Source organism: Nannospalax galili, unplaced genomic scaffold (assembly GCF_000622305.1).
Source record: "Nannospalax galili isolate Female #2095 unplaced genomic scaffold, S.galili_v1.0 scaffold644, whole genome shotgun sequence".
NCBI lineage: Eukaryota > Metazoa > Chordata > Mammalia > Rodentia > Spalacidae > Nannospalax > Nannospalax galili.
The window spans coordinates 92,028-108,162 of NW_008351473.1; the positions used below are offsets into that span (position 1 = coordinate 92,028).

The window sequence follows — 16,135 nt, forward strand, 5'->3', positions numbered from 1 at the left end:
AGCAGGCTAGAGATATGGCTTAGTTGGTAAAGTGCTTGCCTCGCATGCACAAAGCACTGGGTTCCATCCCCAGCGTCACAGAAAGTAGATGTGGTAGAGACAACTATAATCCTAGCACACAGGAGGCAGAGGCAGAAGGATCAGGAGTTCAGGTCATCCTCAAATATGTACTGTTTGAGGTCAGCCTGGGCTGCATAAGATGCTCCCCACCTCCTCCAAAAAGATGGGCTGGAAGGATAGCTCAGTAGTTGAGACCTCTGGCTGTTCTTGCAGAGGACCCGGGTTTGGTTCCCAGCACCCATATAGTGGCTAACAACCACCTGTAACACCAGTTCCAGGGGATCTGAGGCCCTCTTCTGGCCTCCACAGGCATTGCATGACACAGGTACACTTAAAACACTCATACCCATAAAATAAAAATAAATGAAAAAAATTTTGAAAGAAAAGATATAGACCTTACATCACCCAGTGGCCTACATCCTCCAACTAGGCCCCACGTCCAACCTTTTACTTTCTAATAATGTCCTCATGAATGCACCAAATAACTAATCCACTGATTGGGTCAGAGTCTTCATGATCTAATTGTCTTTGGAAACTTCCTCACAGACACACCTAGAGGGACGCTTAACTAATCCTATAGGGTGCTTCTTTTTCTTTTTCTTTTTTTCAAAATATTTTATTGTGCATAGGGCAGGGGGTGGGGGCAGGGGCACATGTGTGCAGGTGCCCAGGGAGACCAGAAGGGGGCATCAGATCCCTTGGAACTGGAGTTTTAGGCTTTTATGAGCCTTAATGTGGTGCTAAAACCTAAACTGCAGTCCTCTGGTAGAGCAGTGATCACTGAGGCAGCTCTTCAATCTCTTTCTTCTTTTTCCTCCCATTTTCCCTCCCCCTCTTTCTTTCCTTCTTTCTTTTCTTTTTTTCCTTCCTTTCTTTTTTAAAAATATTTTTATTTTATGTGTGTGAGTGTTTTGCCTACATATATGTAAGTGTACCTTTGTCATGCAGTGCCTGTGGAGGCCAGAAGAGTGTTAGATCCCCTGAAACTGGAGTTATAGATGGTTGTTAGCCGCCATGTGGTGCTGGGAAACAAACCTGGGTCCTCTGCAAGAGCAGACAGTGCTCTTAACCTTGGAGCCATCTTTCTAGCTCTATCTCCCTTTCTTTCCTCTTTCTGTCTCGCTGTGTAGCCCAGGCTGGCTTCCAACTCACAGCAGTCCTACTTGAGCGATAGGATTGTAAGTGTTCACTATCACACGTCTTTTTTTTTTTTGATATGTGTGTCCATATGTGCATGTCTTATTTTTTTTACTTTATTTGATTTACTCTGTGTGTGTGTGTGTGTGTGTGTGTGTGTGTGATATGTGTGGCCGTGTGTGTATCTCAGCACACATGTGAAGGTCAGAGGACAACTCTGTGAACTCTATTCTCTCCTTCTACCTTTATGTGGGTTCTGAGAATCAAACTCAGATCATCAACTTTATCTAGGCAAGAACTTTTATCCACTGAGCTCCTGGTATATATTTTGAGACAGGGTCTTAAATAGATCAGAGTGGCCTCAAACTCACCATGTAGCTGAAGATGACATTGAACTCCTGATCCTCCTGCCTCTACCTCCCTAGTTGCTGGAGTTACATGTGTGCAATACCATGCTAAGTTATGTAATGCTAGGGATGGAGCCCAGAACCCCGAGCATGCTAGGCAAGCAAGCACTTTATTTACCAAGTGAGCTACACCACAGGCCCATCTCTTCGTTGCAAAGGTTAAAACATGGTAGACAAAGCCGGGTGTGGTAGCAAACGCCTTTAGCCTCAGCATTTAGGTGGTAGAGGCAGGTGGATCTCTGTGAAGTTCACGGCCAGCCTGGTCTACATAGTGAGTTCCAGGACAGCTGGGGCTACAGGTCCTCCAAAAGAAGAAAGAAAGAAAGAAAGAAAGAAAGAAAGAAAGAAAGAAAGAAAGAAAGAAAGAAAGAAAGAAAGAAAGAAAGAAAGAAAGAAAGAAAGAAAGAAAGAAAGAAAGAAAGAAAGAAAGAAAGAAAGAAAGAAAGAAAGAAAGAAAGAAAGAAAGAAAGAAAGAAAGAAAGAAAGAAAGAAAGAAAGGGAAGGAAGGAAGGAAGGAAGGAAGGAAGGAAGGAAGGAAGAAAGAAAGGTAGACAAAGTTGAAGAAACTTAAGCTGTGCATGTGCATCATAGTCCATACTTGGTAATTCCAGCACTCAGGAAACAGAGACAGGAGGATCATAAGTTCCAGGCCAGCCCTGGCTACATAGATACTGTTTCTAAAAACAAAACAGCCAGACACGGTGGCACATATCTGTGATTCTAGCACTTGAGAGGTAGAGGCAGGAGGATCAGAAGTTCAGGATCAGCCGTGGCTGTATAAGAGAGTTTGAGGTCTGCCTGGGCTACATGAGACCCTGTCTCAAAATAAGAAAAATAGCCAGCTGTGGTGGTGCATACTTTTAGTCCCCCACTCTGGAGGCAAAGATGGGCAGATCTCTATGGGTTTGAGGCCAGCCTGGTCTCCATAGGGAGTTCCAGGACACCTGGGGCTATAGGGAGACCCTGTCTCAAAAAAAATTTCATATAGTCATAACTGTACCCACTCTGCCTGGCTTACCTGATTTTTATAAGAGCTAAATGAGATAATTGATTAAAAAAACTGTTTTATGAGCATCACAGTCCTATGTCTAGGCTTATGTTTTTAAGCACCAGAATAGCAACTAAAAGTTTTGAAATCCCTTTGACAGGAAAGATTATTTGGTTATTAATAAGGCTATTAATAAGTAACCTTATTACTTATTACTCCCAATAACTGGGAATTACTGAAATTGCACACCTTTAAAGCACAATACTCTGTAACAAGGCCCTGCCCTAGCTTATCACCCAAGGCCATTGGTATGGTTTGCATAGGCTGCACAAACCTGGTCACCAGTAGGTGTCAGCCTCCACCAGGACACACAACTCATTACTGAATAATCTGTCAAGGAATGGCCCCCTCTGGATTCTTCCTCTAGATTTCTTTAATTTATAGATCCTAGGCAGGTGCTCTACCACTGAGCCACACCTCAGCCCCTCACTGGGGGATTCTAGGCAGGTGCTTTACCACTAAGCCACACCCCCATCCTTCTTTATACTTTTAATTTTGACACAGTCTCTTTAAGTTGCAACATAGGAGCAGCTTGAAGGAGGGATGGTGGGGGAACTAGAAGATACACTACTGAGGAGGATAAGGAGGCCATAGCATTAAGGACCTTGAATATCAGTTCAGAGACTGTTTTTGTTTTTTGCTTTTTATTTACATTCATTTATTCTCTCTCTCTCTCTCCCTCTCCCTCTCCCTCTCCCTCTCCCTCTCCTTCTCCCTCTCTCCCTCTCTCCCTGTAGGTCAGAGGACAACTTGTAGGGGTCAGTCTCTCCCTCCATCATGTGAATCTCGGGGATAAAATTCAGGTTGCCAGTCTTAGCAGGTACCTTTACCCACTAAGCCCTCTCACTGGCCCTCAGAGGCTGTTTTGAAGCCAGGCATGGTGATGTGCTCCTGCACATAGCTGTTTACATATAGTTACTTGCTTCTTTGCCAGGGGCTGCCTCTGTGAATGCAGCAGGGGTGTAAACCTCCCCCACCTCTGGCTAGCCTGTGACTCTGTGACATGGTCAGCTGCTGGATGAGATAACCCTGTAGGAAACTGCACAACCCCTAGGCGGGTACCTGTCCAAAGATGCAACACCAGCATTTACTGACCTTTGAGCAATGTATTCATTTCCTGTAACTGCTGAAGTAAAGTTGACCACAAGCTCAACAGAATTCACTGCCTGTGGTGGCACCCACTTTTTTAATCCCAGCACTCAAGAGGCAGAGGCTAGCAGATCTCTGAGTTTCAGAGTAGCCTGGCCTACATAGGGAGTTCCAGATCAGCTAGGATTACATAGTGAGACCCTCTCTCAAAACAAAAACAAAACCAAAAGCCCACAGCAAAATACTGGGACTAATGAGATGGCTCAGTGGGTAAAGGCACTTGCCACCAAGCCTGGTGGACCTGAGTTCAATCCTCAAGACCCTCATGGTACAAGGAAAGAACTGGTTCCTGAAGAGAGACCTCCATTAACCCTGAAAACCATAAAGCAATCCTTGCTTTGCAAACAAGCCTGTCCAGGACCCTCATAAACCCCAACCATAAATCTCCTATAAGCCCTCCGGATGGAAACCCCTTATCTATTGGTGAAGAATACAGGCTTGAAATCTCTACCCAGCCCCCATGGCTCTGTACCTACACAAAAGTACTTAAGCTCCCCTGTTGTTTGGCCTGTGTGGCTACTGCAGACTCCCATGCTGGTCAGTAGTCACCCCTCACAGACTAATAAAGGCCGATATGGATTCTATGTGGTTGGTTGCTTTTCTTTCCTTCCTGCATTTTTTTAATATTTTTTATTATTTTTATTTTATGTGTATTTGTGTATTGCCTGCATGTAGGTAAATTGCACTCATGTCATGCAATGCCTGCAGAGGACAGAAGAGACTGTCAGATCCCCTAGAACCAGAGTTACAGACAGTTGTTAGCTGCCATGTGGGTGCTGGGATTCAAACCCAGGTCTTCTGCAAGAACAGTGTTCTTATCTGCTGAGCCGTCTCTCCAGCCCCCCTTCCTGTGATTCTTTCAACTTCTAATCCTAACATTTACCCAGGAAAGAATTAAAATTCCTAATTTCCTAACAATTCCCCCAGTTGTCCTCTAACCCCCCTAGAATTCTGTCTTCTCACTGCTCTGGAGGCCCAAGGCTGGAAGTTTTATGCCACTGGGCCACAATCAAGTGTTGATGGCTCAGTGGGTAAGAACATTTGTTGCACAAGTCTGAGAACCTGAGTTCGAATCTCCAGTGCCTAGGCAATAAGCTTAGGTGAGACTACATGTGTCCCTGTTACCCCAGCAATGTGGGGTGTGGAGACAAGGAAGATCACTGGGGGATCAGTGGGGCTTGCTGGGCTCTAGCCTAGCTCTCAGGTTCAGGGAGAGACCATATCTCAAGAGAATAAGGCAGAGAGTGACAGAGCAGGACACCCGATGTCCATGTGCACATACACCATACACACACACACACACACAGTGTTGACAGGGCAAGAGTCCAGTATCTTTCATGTGGGTACACAGAGTCAGGGCCTAGCTGCCTGGGAGTGATGAGGCCTGTCACCTCCTCATTTGAAAGGATTTTAAAAATTTCATGCTAGGCATTGGGAAGATGACTTAGTCAATAAAGTATCTGCTATGCAAGCCTGAGTACTTAAGTTTGGGTCTCTAGCATCCACTTAAAAAGCTGGTGGTGAATGTCTATAATCATAGGGCTGGTAAAAATAATAAATAAAATATTTTAAAAGGGGAGGGGGCTGGAGAGATGGCCCAGCGGTTAAGAACACTGACTATTCTTGCAGAAGGTCCAGGTTCGAATCCCAGCACCCACATTGCAGCTAACAACTGTCTGTAATTCCAGTTCCAGGGGATCTCTTGACAGCCTCTTCTGTCCTTCTCGGGCATTGTATGATACGGGTGCACTTACCTACATGCAGGCAATACATGCATACACATAAAATAAAAATAATATGTAAAATATTTTTTTAAAAATCATAGGGCTGGGAGTGGGGCAGAGACAGGTGGATCCCAGGAGCTCACAGGCCAGACAGTCTACCCAGTCCATGAGCTCTGGGTTCAGTGAGATACCCTGTCTCTAAATATAAGGTCGGGGGTGGGGGGTCATGGTGGTTCACTGTTCATCTCAGTGCTCAGGAGGCAGAGGCAGGCAGATCTCTGTGAGTTGGAAATTAGCCTGGTCTACATAGGGAGTTCCAGGCCAGCCAGGGCTACGTAGTGAGACCCTATCTCAAAGAAAAGCAAAACAAAACAAGGGGTCTGAGGAGATGATTTAGTCAGTAAAGTACTTGCCATGCAAGGAGGAGGATCCCCAGCACTTGTGTCAAAATGTTGGGTGCAGTGAGTGCCTATAATCCCAGTGTTGGGGAGGCAAAGACAGGTGGATCTCTGGGGCTTACTATCCAATCAGTTTAGCTAAATCAGTGAGCCCTAAACCAAGGAGTGAGAGAGCCTGACTCAAAAAATAAGGTGTGCCAGGTATGATGGCACACACCTTTATGCCCAGAACTCCTGAGGCAGAGGCAGGAATATCTCTGAGATCAAGACCAACTTGGCAAAGTTCCAGGCCAGTTGGGGCTATAGGTAGCCCCTGTCTCAAAAAACCAAACCCAAAAACAAAATAAGGTGAGGGGCTGGCAAGATAACTCAGCTGTTAAAGGAGCGTGCCACCAAACCTGACAACCTGAGTTCAGTCCCTGGGACCCACATGGTAGAAGTACAGCTCTGACTCTCATAAGTTGTTCTTTGATCTCTGCATGTGTGTGCCATGGTACACATGCACAGACACATATACACCAAATAAATGGTAATAAAAATTGAAAAAAAAAATAAGATGGAGAGGGCTCAAAGAAGATACCTGAGGTTGACATGTGGTCTCCACATGTACCACACACACAAAATAAAAAATAAAGATTTTAAAAGCTGGATGAGGACTGCAGGATACCGAAGCAACCTCTTTTGGGTTTGGCTAACACTGTCTCTGACCTGGGGCCAGTTCACCTTCCTCTGGGCCTCAGTTTCCTCCCTACGTAATTCAGGGTTGGTCTAAGTAGACCCTGGTGCTTTTTAAATTATTTTTTTTAGTTTTTACTTTATGTGTATGGATGTATTTCCTGCATGTGTGTAAATGTATGTGAAGTGCCCTTGAAGGTCAGAAGAAGGTGTCATATTCCCTGGAACTGGAGTTATAGACAGTTGTTAGCTGCCAAGTGGGTGCTGGGACTTGAACTCAGATCCTCTGCAAAAGCAGTCAGTGCTCTCAACTGCTGAGCCATCTCTCCAGCCCCTGACTCTGGTGTCTAAACACCCCAAAACAAACCTTGCTGTTCCACTGACTTGGGAGGTGGAAGGTGCCAGGCTGTTTTAATCCCCCTGGGAATCCTTACTCCAAAGGCACCTTTGCTAGGAGCTCTGCTGTAGAGACTCACTCAAAAGTGGAAAGCTGGGGCAGAAGTAGGCTAGCCTGGTCTACAAAGAGTTTCAGGCCAGCTGGGGTTACAGGAAGACACTCTCTCTCTCTCTCTCTCTCTCTCTCTCTCTCTCTCTCTCTCCACATACACACATACACACACATACATACACACACGCACACACACCAACAACAACAAATAAAACCAAACCAAAAAGAAAGTGGAAAGCTAAGGGATGGGAGATAGGGGATTTTGTTTGGGGAGGAGGTAGATGATGCAGATACCACCAATTTATGTTCCAGGGAGCCCAATCTCCCCTCCTAAAGGGGGCTAGCTAGTGGCTCACTTGAGGTGCAGAGGCCTGTGCCTAGAGCCCTCCCTCCCAAGGGGGAACTACCTGGTACCACTTCCATTTACCCATCTGTTTGGAGCCCCCAGCCACATTTAGGGAGACCCCTGGGGATTGGTCCAAGGAAGCCCATGCAGCCTATGAATCCCCTCTTTGTCCAGGAGAAAGCCAAGTGAGGAGGGGACAAGGGAGTGGACCCCTGCCCTCCCTCTCTCCTGCCCCTTCTGCCTCCTCCACCACACACTCCCTGAGTCCCACCAACCCCTCCACCAAAAGACACCCTTGCACACCCTACACACACATCCGTGTGCCCCCACACACACACACCCGTGGCTGCCTCCAGCTTCTGGCTCACTAGTGATCCCACACAGTCCGCCAGGGCTGCAGCCTAAAGCAACCTTTTGTTATTCAAATCACACCCTCACTGAGCTCCTGGGACCCTCCAGGAATCCATCAAGGAGTGTCCCCTCCTCTTGCAGCGGATCTTGGGGTTCCCCAGGCCCTCCCCCACTCTCTCCCAGGCGCACCTCCTCCTGCACCAGCAGAGGGACCGCGCCTCCCCCGCTGGGCGCTAGCTGCAGCTCTGTGCTCAGTGCTTGTCCCCTCCTGTCCCCTCCCCTACCATCCCCTCCCTCCCCTCTCCACCCCACCCCCGCCATCCTCTATCCAGTCACGGTGCCTCTGGCCACCACCAGGGCCCCCGCCGGCGGCCCTTGCTTGCTAGCACCATGGCACCCCCGGGGCTGCTGTAACGCGATCTGCAATCGGCGAGTGGGGACCCCGGCTCTCCAAGGGTGTGGGGGGCGGGGAAACACCCCGCAGCCTCCGTCATGGATGTGAACAAGATGGTAAGTCAGAGCTTTGAGGCTCGGTCCCCAAGTCCCCCGCCCCCACTGGCCTCCCAACCCATCTCCCCCACCCCCCTCCCTCCTTGTCAGCAGCCTGATCCATTGAAAGTTTTCTGGATTGTTGATCCCTCCTGCCAGTTGGCCCTGCTCAGGGAGAACTGGGCCAGGGATCTGGAGGCGGCTGGCCCTCAGGGATGGGGCTCCCGGTTTCCCGCCGTGCCAGCTGTCGGCCCCGGGACAGGGTTCCCCCTCTGAAATTAGTCAACCTGTCGGGTGGAGGAGGGAGGGTAACCCTGCAAGAAGTGCTTTCTGCTAACCCTCTGCTGGCACAGGGCTGGACATCTCTGCTTGGTTTGTGAGCTGAGAGGGACAGGTGTTCCTTACGACTGACCTGGGATTGGGCCAAAGTGAGGGGGGAGCCGACCGGAACCCCCTGCTCACAGAGGGGCCATGTTCTAGGTTGGTCACCTGTAAACCTCAGCTAAGGTTGGCCCGGGGAGCAGGGACCCTTTTTCTTTGGCCATTTTAAAGCATGTGATCTAGTTCCTTTAGAACAGAGGGGTCCCTGCCCAGTCCCAGAGCAGCCCCGCCCCCATCTCAAATACTGTGGGGAGATGTCAAAATTGTTACCCATCGGGGTTGAGAACAACTGGCTTTCAGCCGGTCACCGGATGGCATTTAGGGGGTCCTGAAGGGGTGGAAGACCCTCAAGGAGGACTGAGGGGTTCTGGGCACTGCAGGTTTTCCCAGGGAGACTGCAGGTTACTGTTAACAGGGCTACCACCCTGGCTTACTTTAGACCAGGGTGAGCCCCCCCTCCCAAGGGTGGCCTGTGCTTGTGGGAGACCCAAGGAAGCAGTGGAAAGGAATGGACTAGGAGTTTGTATGTGACCATGGGTGACTTGGGGCCTGAGTCTACCTGAATCTTATAGAGGTTTGAGGCTAATTTTCCCCCAGAGAGCACCCTTTGGGGACGCAAGCATACCCTAGCAAAGAGAGGTCCATTCTGGTCCCTGCTTCCCATTTGGCATTCTGTCTTGGTTAGGGAATGAGGGCAGGTGAGAATTACCCTTAGCAGGTGAGAATTTTCTTCTGCTAGCAAGAGACCCAAATAACTGTGTCTCCACAACCCTGTGGTTTCAGGCAGGGTGTGAGGTCTCTTGGGCATTTGTCTTCCTAGGAAGACAAATTTTGCTAGTGATGGGACAGTGCTGGGAGGCTGGACTCTCTACCACTCCCCCTACCCCCTATGTGCATACTGTAGACAACTGTGAGAACTCTTCCTCAGAGAAGCCCTATACAGTGCTTACTGTGCAAGCACCAGGACCTGAGATTTTTATTTTATGTATATGAGTGTTTTGCCTGCATGTATATAAGTGCACCTGTGTCATGCAATGCCTGAGGAGCATAGAAGAGGATCTCCTGGAACTGGAGTTATGGCTGGTTGTTAGCCTTCATGTAAGTGCTAGGAACTAAATCCAGGTCCTCTGTAAGAGCAGTCACTGCTCTTAACCACTGAGCCATCTCTTCAGCCCCAGGACCTGAGATTGATCCCCAGAATACTGGGGAGGTAGAGACAAGTGAATTCCCGGGGCTACTGGTCACACAGCCTAGCTTAAGGGGCAAGTTCCAGGCCCAGTGAAAGACCCTGTCTCATAAAACAAGATAAGCAATACCTAAGGCACATACCTGAGGTAGATATCTGGCTTCCACATGCATGTGTACCTGCACATATACACATGTACTGTGAACACATATATACACATACACACACAAAAAGAAGAGGGGGAAAGAGAGCCAATGACGTGATTTGGCCAGTAAAACATTTGCCACCCAAGTCTGATGACCTGAGTTCCATCCCCAGAACCCATGTAAAGGTGGAAGCAGGTTACCAACTCTACAAAGTTGTCCTCTGAGCTCCACACCTGCTCCATGACATGTGCATGTCTGAACTCACACATCATATATACACACAATAATAAAAAAATAAAAATAAAATAAAAATTTAGGGCAGGTGAAGTGGCTGAGAGGGTAAAGGCACTTGTTGCCAAGACTGATGACCTGAATTCGATCCCTGGGGTCCACATGGTAGGAGGAGAGAATTGACTCCTTCAGGTTGTTCTCTACAGCTAAAGAGGTGGCAAGGTGGGAAAATGCCAGGCATTTCCTACAGGTGTCAGATCAACACTAGAGTCATCTGTCTGGGCTATAGTTGAGGGTCCCATGGCTGCTACTTCATATGGTGCCAGAGCACCTACCTGTCTACACTCAAGTTCCCTCCAAAGACTGGCACACAAGGACCAGAGACCTCTGTCTTTAAATTCTTTTTCCCACCTTATTTATTTATTTATTTATTTATTTATTTATTTATTTATTTATGTGTGTGTGTGTGTGTACATGTGTGCCATAGAGCATGTGTGGTTGTCAGAGGACAATGTGTAAGAGTTGATGTTCTCCTTCCACCATGTGGATCCCAGGGATCAAACTCGGGTCTTTAAGCTTGGTGGCAAGCTCCTCTACCATCTCGCCAGCCCACCTCTGTCTTACATAGTCCCATTCATTCTGACACTTCCATCTCCTTCCATCTTCCTTGAATTCCAGTGTTCATTTAATCCCTATCCTTTCTGTACCAAGTGCTGGGGTGATGGCCACATAGAAATATAACCCAAGCCCTCCTGCTCCCTGGAGCTCTTAGGGTCTAAGTAAGGAGTCAGTAGACAGATGACAGGCCAGGCACAAGATGCTATCCATGCAGGCTCTAATCAGAAGGTCATAGTTTTCAAGGGCCAGCGATATGATAAGGTATTCAACTGCAGAGTTCAGATGGTGTGTAAGGATAAGGCTGGGAGGGGGAAAGCTAGGTGTGGTAGTATGCACTTATAATCCCAGCTCTTGGGAGGCTGAGACAGGGAGATTACTGGGGCTCACTTAGTCAGCCAGCCTAGCTGAAGCAGTGAACTCCAGGCCAGTGAGAGACCCTGTCTCAAAAAAACAAGATGGAAAGCTGGGTGTAGTGGTACATACCTTTAATCCCAGCACTCTGAAGGCAGAGGCAGGTAGATCTCTGTGAGTTAGAGGCCAGCCTGGTCTACATAGTGAGTTTCTGGGATGCATAATGAGACCCTATCTCAAAAAAAGCAACCTTTGGGGCTGCAGAGATGGCTCAGTAGTTAAGAGTACTGGCTGCTCTTGCTGAGGACCTGGGTTCAGTTCCCAACACCCACATGGCAGCTAACAACTGTCCATAACTCTCCCAGTTCCAGGAGATCCAACTCTCTCTTCTGACCTTTGTGGGCATTGAACACATGTAGTGCACCTGCATACATGCAGGCAAAACACTCACACACAATATTTTTTTTATGCTTTGAAGAATTTTTTTAATTTTTTAATTTATTTTTTTATTTTTATACCCACTTCCCAGGTAGCACCCTCCCATAGCCTCCCTCCCCCCACTAGAGCCCTTATACACAAAACATTTTTTTAAGTAAGGCAGGGAACAGAAAGAGCACTGCTCTTTCTGAGCACCTGTTAAGTGGGGCAGCTACCCCTGAGTCTCACTAAGGAAGGCTGCACCTACTCAGGAGTGGGTGGGTCCCAGCCAGGTTCTCACTGACTTGGTCATGCCAAGCAAGTGACGAAGACATTCCTACATCAGTCTCTAACCTCCACATACCCCCACCTGAATGAACAGACCTGCATGCACACACACGTAACACCGCATACACATACACATGCACATATATACTTAAGGTGAACAGCTCCTGAGGTACAATACCTGAAGTAGTCCCCTGGCCCACACATGTGTACACACATGTGCACATGTACCCCCACACATGCACATACACACACAGTAATAAAAGGACCAGTCTGGCTCTAGAAGGCTGGGTGCAGTTGGTTCTGCCTGAGTGGCAAAGTGCATTGCCCATTGGCAGAGTCGCAGGAAGACAAATGGACAGAGGCCTTTGGGTGAGGCTGGGCACATTTGGCTGGGGCAGAGATTCAAAATCAGGAAATAGCTGGCTAGTTAGTTGTGGCCAGCCCAAGAAGCCTTGAATGCCATCCAAGGCACTCAGACCCCGGCCTGCAGGGACCAGGAAACCTCTGGGGAATTTTGAGCACAGAGTTTGTACATTTATGGCCTCTTTCCCCCTTTTAGCCTGGAGCCTAAACAAAAGTGATATTTGATTCTCATTAATCATTGAGCAGCCCAGCACCCAACCCACAAACCATTGTCCCCAATTCTTCATAGAAAACACAGACCCTGGGCTGTGTCGGCCAGAGAACCTTCCCCAACCCTGAGCATTTGGCAACCTCTTCCCATTCCCACAGGAGGCCCAAGATGCTTTCTGTCCTGACTCTTCCATCTTTGGTAGGAAGCCTCACTCTGAGAGCCTGGAACTTGAGAGTTGGCCGAAAACCCAGAATTCAGGCCATATCCTTGACCCAGTCTGATATTACTAGCATTAAGGATTTGAAATCCTTGATCATTGTTGAATAAGAAAGCCAGGCTAGGCCACACCTGTAATCCCAGCACTCCAGAGACAGATGCAGGCTGATTTCTGTGAGTTCAAAGCCAGCCTGATCTATATAGTGAGTTCCAGGCCAGCCAAGGCTGCACAGTGAGACCCAGTCTAAAAAAACAAAAAAAAAAAGAAAGAAAGAAAACCCAGGTTAAAGTTCACCTGACTCCCTGCAATGATTTAAACAAAAATTTTAATTACATTTTAAAAATTTTTGTGTGCGTACGTAATGCACACATGTGCACCGCAGCCCATGTATGGAAATCAGAGGACAATTTGTGAGAGTCAGTTTTCTCCTTCTACTACGTGGATCCCTGGAATTGAACTCAGGTCAAGTGTCCTTGCCTGCTGGACCATCTTACCTTGTCCCCTGTATAATTGTGAGTAAATCTCTTGCTATATGATCCTAGTACAGGTTACAAATAATTTTTCTTCCATTCACAAAATTTTTACTCCACTTATATGAACTTAATGCATGTGTTCTTAACAGTTGTATTTGGATTGATTGTGAAAAATTTGTAAGACAAAACTACCATCATCGGAAATCATTTTATTTATCTTTTTTTTTTTTTCCTTTCTTACTGGGGATGGAACCCAGGACTTTGCACATGCTAGGCAGGTGCTCTACCACTGAGCCATGCCCCCAGCCCCTCACTGGGGAATTCTAGGCAAGTGGCTCTACCACTGAGCCATGAGCTGGGGGGTTTTTGGTAAGTGCTCTAATCATTGGGTTTTTTGAGACAGGGTCTCACCATGTAGCCCAGACTCTTGAGTGCTCGGATTACAGTTAAGTGTCACCATGCCCAGCTAGATCTGAAGTAGAAAGTCCTTTTATACAGTGATTATTGCAACAGTATGATGTTCAAAGCCTTATCTGACCCCAAGGTGACTGATTCCCCCACACCCTTTAGTTCCTCTATCTGCCTGAAGAGCTGTGTGTGGGATGTGTTTCAGTTGACGGTTCTGGGGACCGATTCTCCTAGGTCTCAGTTGTCTTTCTGAATGGTGGTACAAATGAATGGAGACAGCAGATTCACCAGCTGCTGCCACTGATGAATATTTGATGACATCAGAGATCTGCCCACGGGAGAGGAGGTGAATGCTGTACTCCTGGCTGAAGTACAGACTCCATCTAAGGGGGTGGATGATGGAGCCTGCCTTGACTGCACAGAGAAAGTGCAGTGCTGTCATTTGGGGGACAGACTGAACATGATCCACTTGCAAAAGAGTGGGGAGCATATAGAAAAGTTCGTAACTGCACGGTGCCCAACAGGACATGAAGTATTTTCAAACCTGGATTCACCACAACCTTGAAGGAAGACAGAGCAGAAATAATTAGCTACATCTTACAGACAGGAAGACTAGCAGAGTCAGGCCTTATACCCAGTTCGCTCGTTCTCTCGCTCACTCTCTTGCTCTTTTTCCCCCGTCTCTATTCCTCTCCCTCCCTCCTTCCCTCTTTCCTCTCTATCCCCCTCTCCCCACACATACCTCTTTTTATATGTTGGGTTTGGGGGTTTTGTTTGTTTGTTTGTTTGTTTGTTTGTCTTTTTGAGATAGGGTCTCTCTGTAGCCCCAGCAGGCCTGGAACTCACTATGTAGACCAGGCTGGCTTTAAATTCACAGAGATCTGCCTGCCTCTGCCTCCCTAGTACTGGGATTAAAGGTATGTGCCACATCACACCCAGCTACATTGGGGTTTTTTATTTGTTTGGTTTTGGTTTTGGTTTTGTTTTGTTTTGTTTTGTTTTGTTTTGAGACAGGGTCTCCCTGGAGCCCCATAGTGAAATTAGAACTCACTATGAAGACCAGACTGCCCTTGATCTCACAGAGATCTGCCTGCTTCTGCCTCCTGAGAGCTGGGATTAAGGCATGCACTACCATGCCCAGCCACAAACTTTTTTTTTTAAATTTTGTTTTAGATTTCTTATTTGCATGTGTGTTTATGGGGGGTAGTATGTAGGCATGCATGTCACAATACACATGTGGAGGTCAGAGAACAACTTTGTGGAGTTGGCTTCCTCCTTCCACTTTTTTCCTGGGTTTGGGGCCTGGAACTGAGGTAGTCAGGCTGCACAGCAAACTCTTTCACCTGCTGAGTGATCTTGCTGGCTCTTGTTTGTTTAATTTTATTTATTTTTATTTTATGTAGATGAGTGTTTTGCCAGTATGTATGTAAGTACACCCACATGTGTTCAATGCCTGTGGAAGCCAGAAGAGAGCTTCAGATCCCCTAGAACTGGAGCTATGGACAATTGTTAGCCAACATGTGGGTGCTGGGAACCCAACCCACGTCTTCTGTAAGAGCAACCAGTGCTCTTAACTGCTGAGCTGTATCTCCTGCCCTGCGTTTGTTTTTGAAAAAAGGTCTCTTGTGAGCCCAGGCTGGCCTCAAATTCACTCTATAGTCAAGGATGACTTTGAGCTCCTGAACCCCCACCTCTGTTTCCTAAGTGCTGGGGTCTTCCTGTTGAGGTCATAGAACCTTCCAGGGTAGGTGAGTACATTCATGATTTTTTGAAGTTGTTTAGATACCTGGCACAAAGCAAGTGCTCAGTAAAAAGTTAGTGACTTGTGCCAGGCATCATGGTGCACGCTTTAATCCCAACACTTGGGAGGCAGAGGCAGGTGGATCTCTGTGAATTTGAGGCCAGCCTGGTCTAAATAGTGAGTTCCTTGCCAGCTGGGGCTGCAGGGAGACCTGTCTCAAAAAGACAAAAAAAAAAAGTTAGTGACTTGATATTTTCAGGTAAGCAACAGCAATCTTATTTCATCTTGACTCTTCTGTGAATATGTTTTCCACTATTGTGTGAGATCCTAAACATATATATCTAAGATTACCATTTGCTTCCTCTTTTCATAAGACAGGGTCTCACTCTGTAGCTCAGGCTAGCATCAAGCTCAAGACCCTTCTGCCTTAGCTGGGATTAAAGGTGTGTACCACCACACCCAGCTAAACCCAATTCTCTCTATAATAAGACTCTCATCTTAAGATTTCAGCTTTTTTCTAAGTGTGTGTGTGTGTGTGTGTGTGTGTGTGTGTGTGTGTGTGTGTGGTGTATATGCATGTGTGTTTGCTTGTGCACATGCCTATACATTCACTTGTGGAGGCCAGAGGAGGACATTGGGAGGTCTCTGTCACTCTCTGCCTTATTCTCTTAAGATGTGGTAGCACACTGAACCTGGAACTTGCCTTTTTCAGACAAGCTAAAGAGCTTCCTGTCTCCATGTCCCTCCCTGTATCCCCCCAATTGGGGTTATAGATGGGTACACAGCTGTACCCAGTTGTGGTTTTTGCTTCTGTTATTGTTGTTTTCTTTGAGACAGGGTCTTACTATACAGCCTTGGCTAGCCTGGAACTC

General features: G+C 47.3%; 1 protein-coding gene across 3 annotated transcripts in view; it reads left to right on the forward strand.

The window, feature by feature from the left end:
* The window catches only part of Hip1 (huntingtin interacting protein 1), a 132,974-nt gene that overhangs the window by 47,586 nt on the left and 69,253 nt on the right, over positions 1-16,135 (forward strand). Inside the window, exon 1 of one of the 3 annotated variants that reach the window (XM_008848367.2) lies at positions 8,113-8,253. The exons of the other annotated variants lie outside the window; for them this stretch is intronic. Within the exon in view, the coding sequence (XP_008846589.1) occupies positions 8,236-8,253 (18 nt within the window). The 5' untranslated portion in view covers positions 8,113-8,235. Of the gene's footprint in view, positions 1-8,112; positions 8,254-16,135 lie in introns of those variants that run through there. 3 annotated transcript variants of the gene reach the window in all.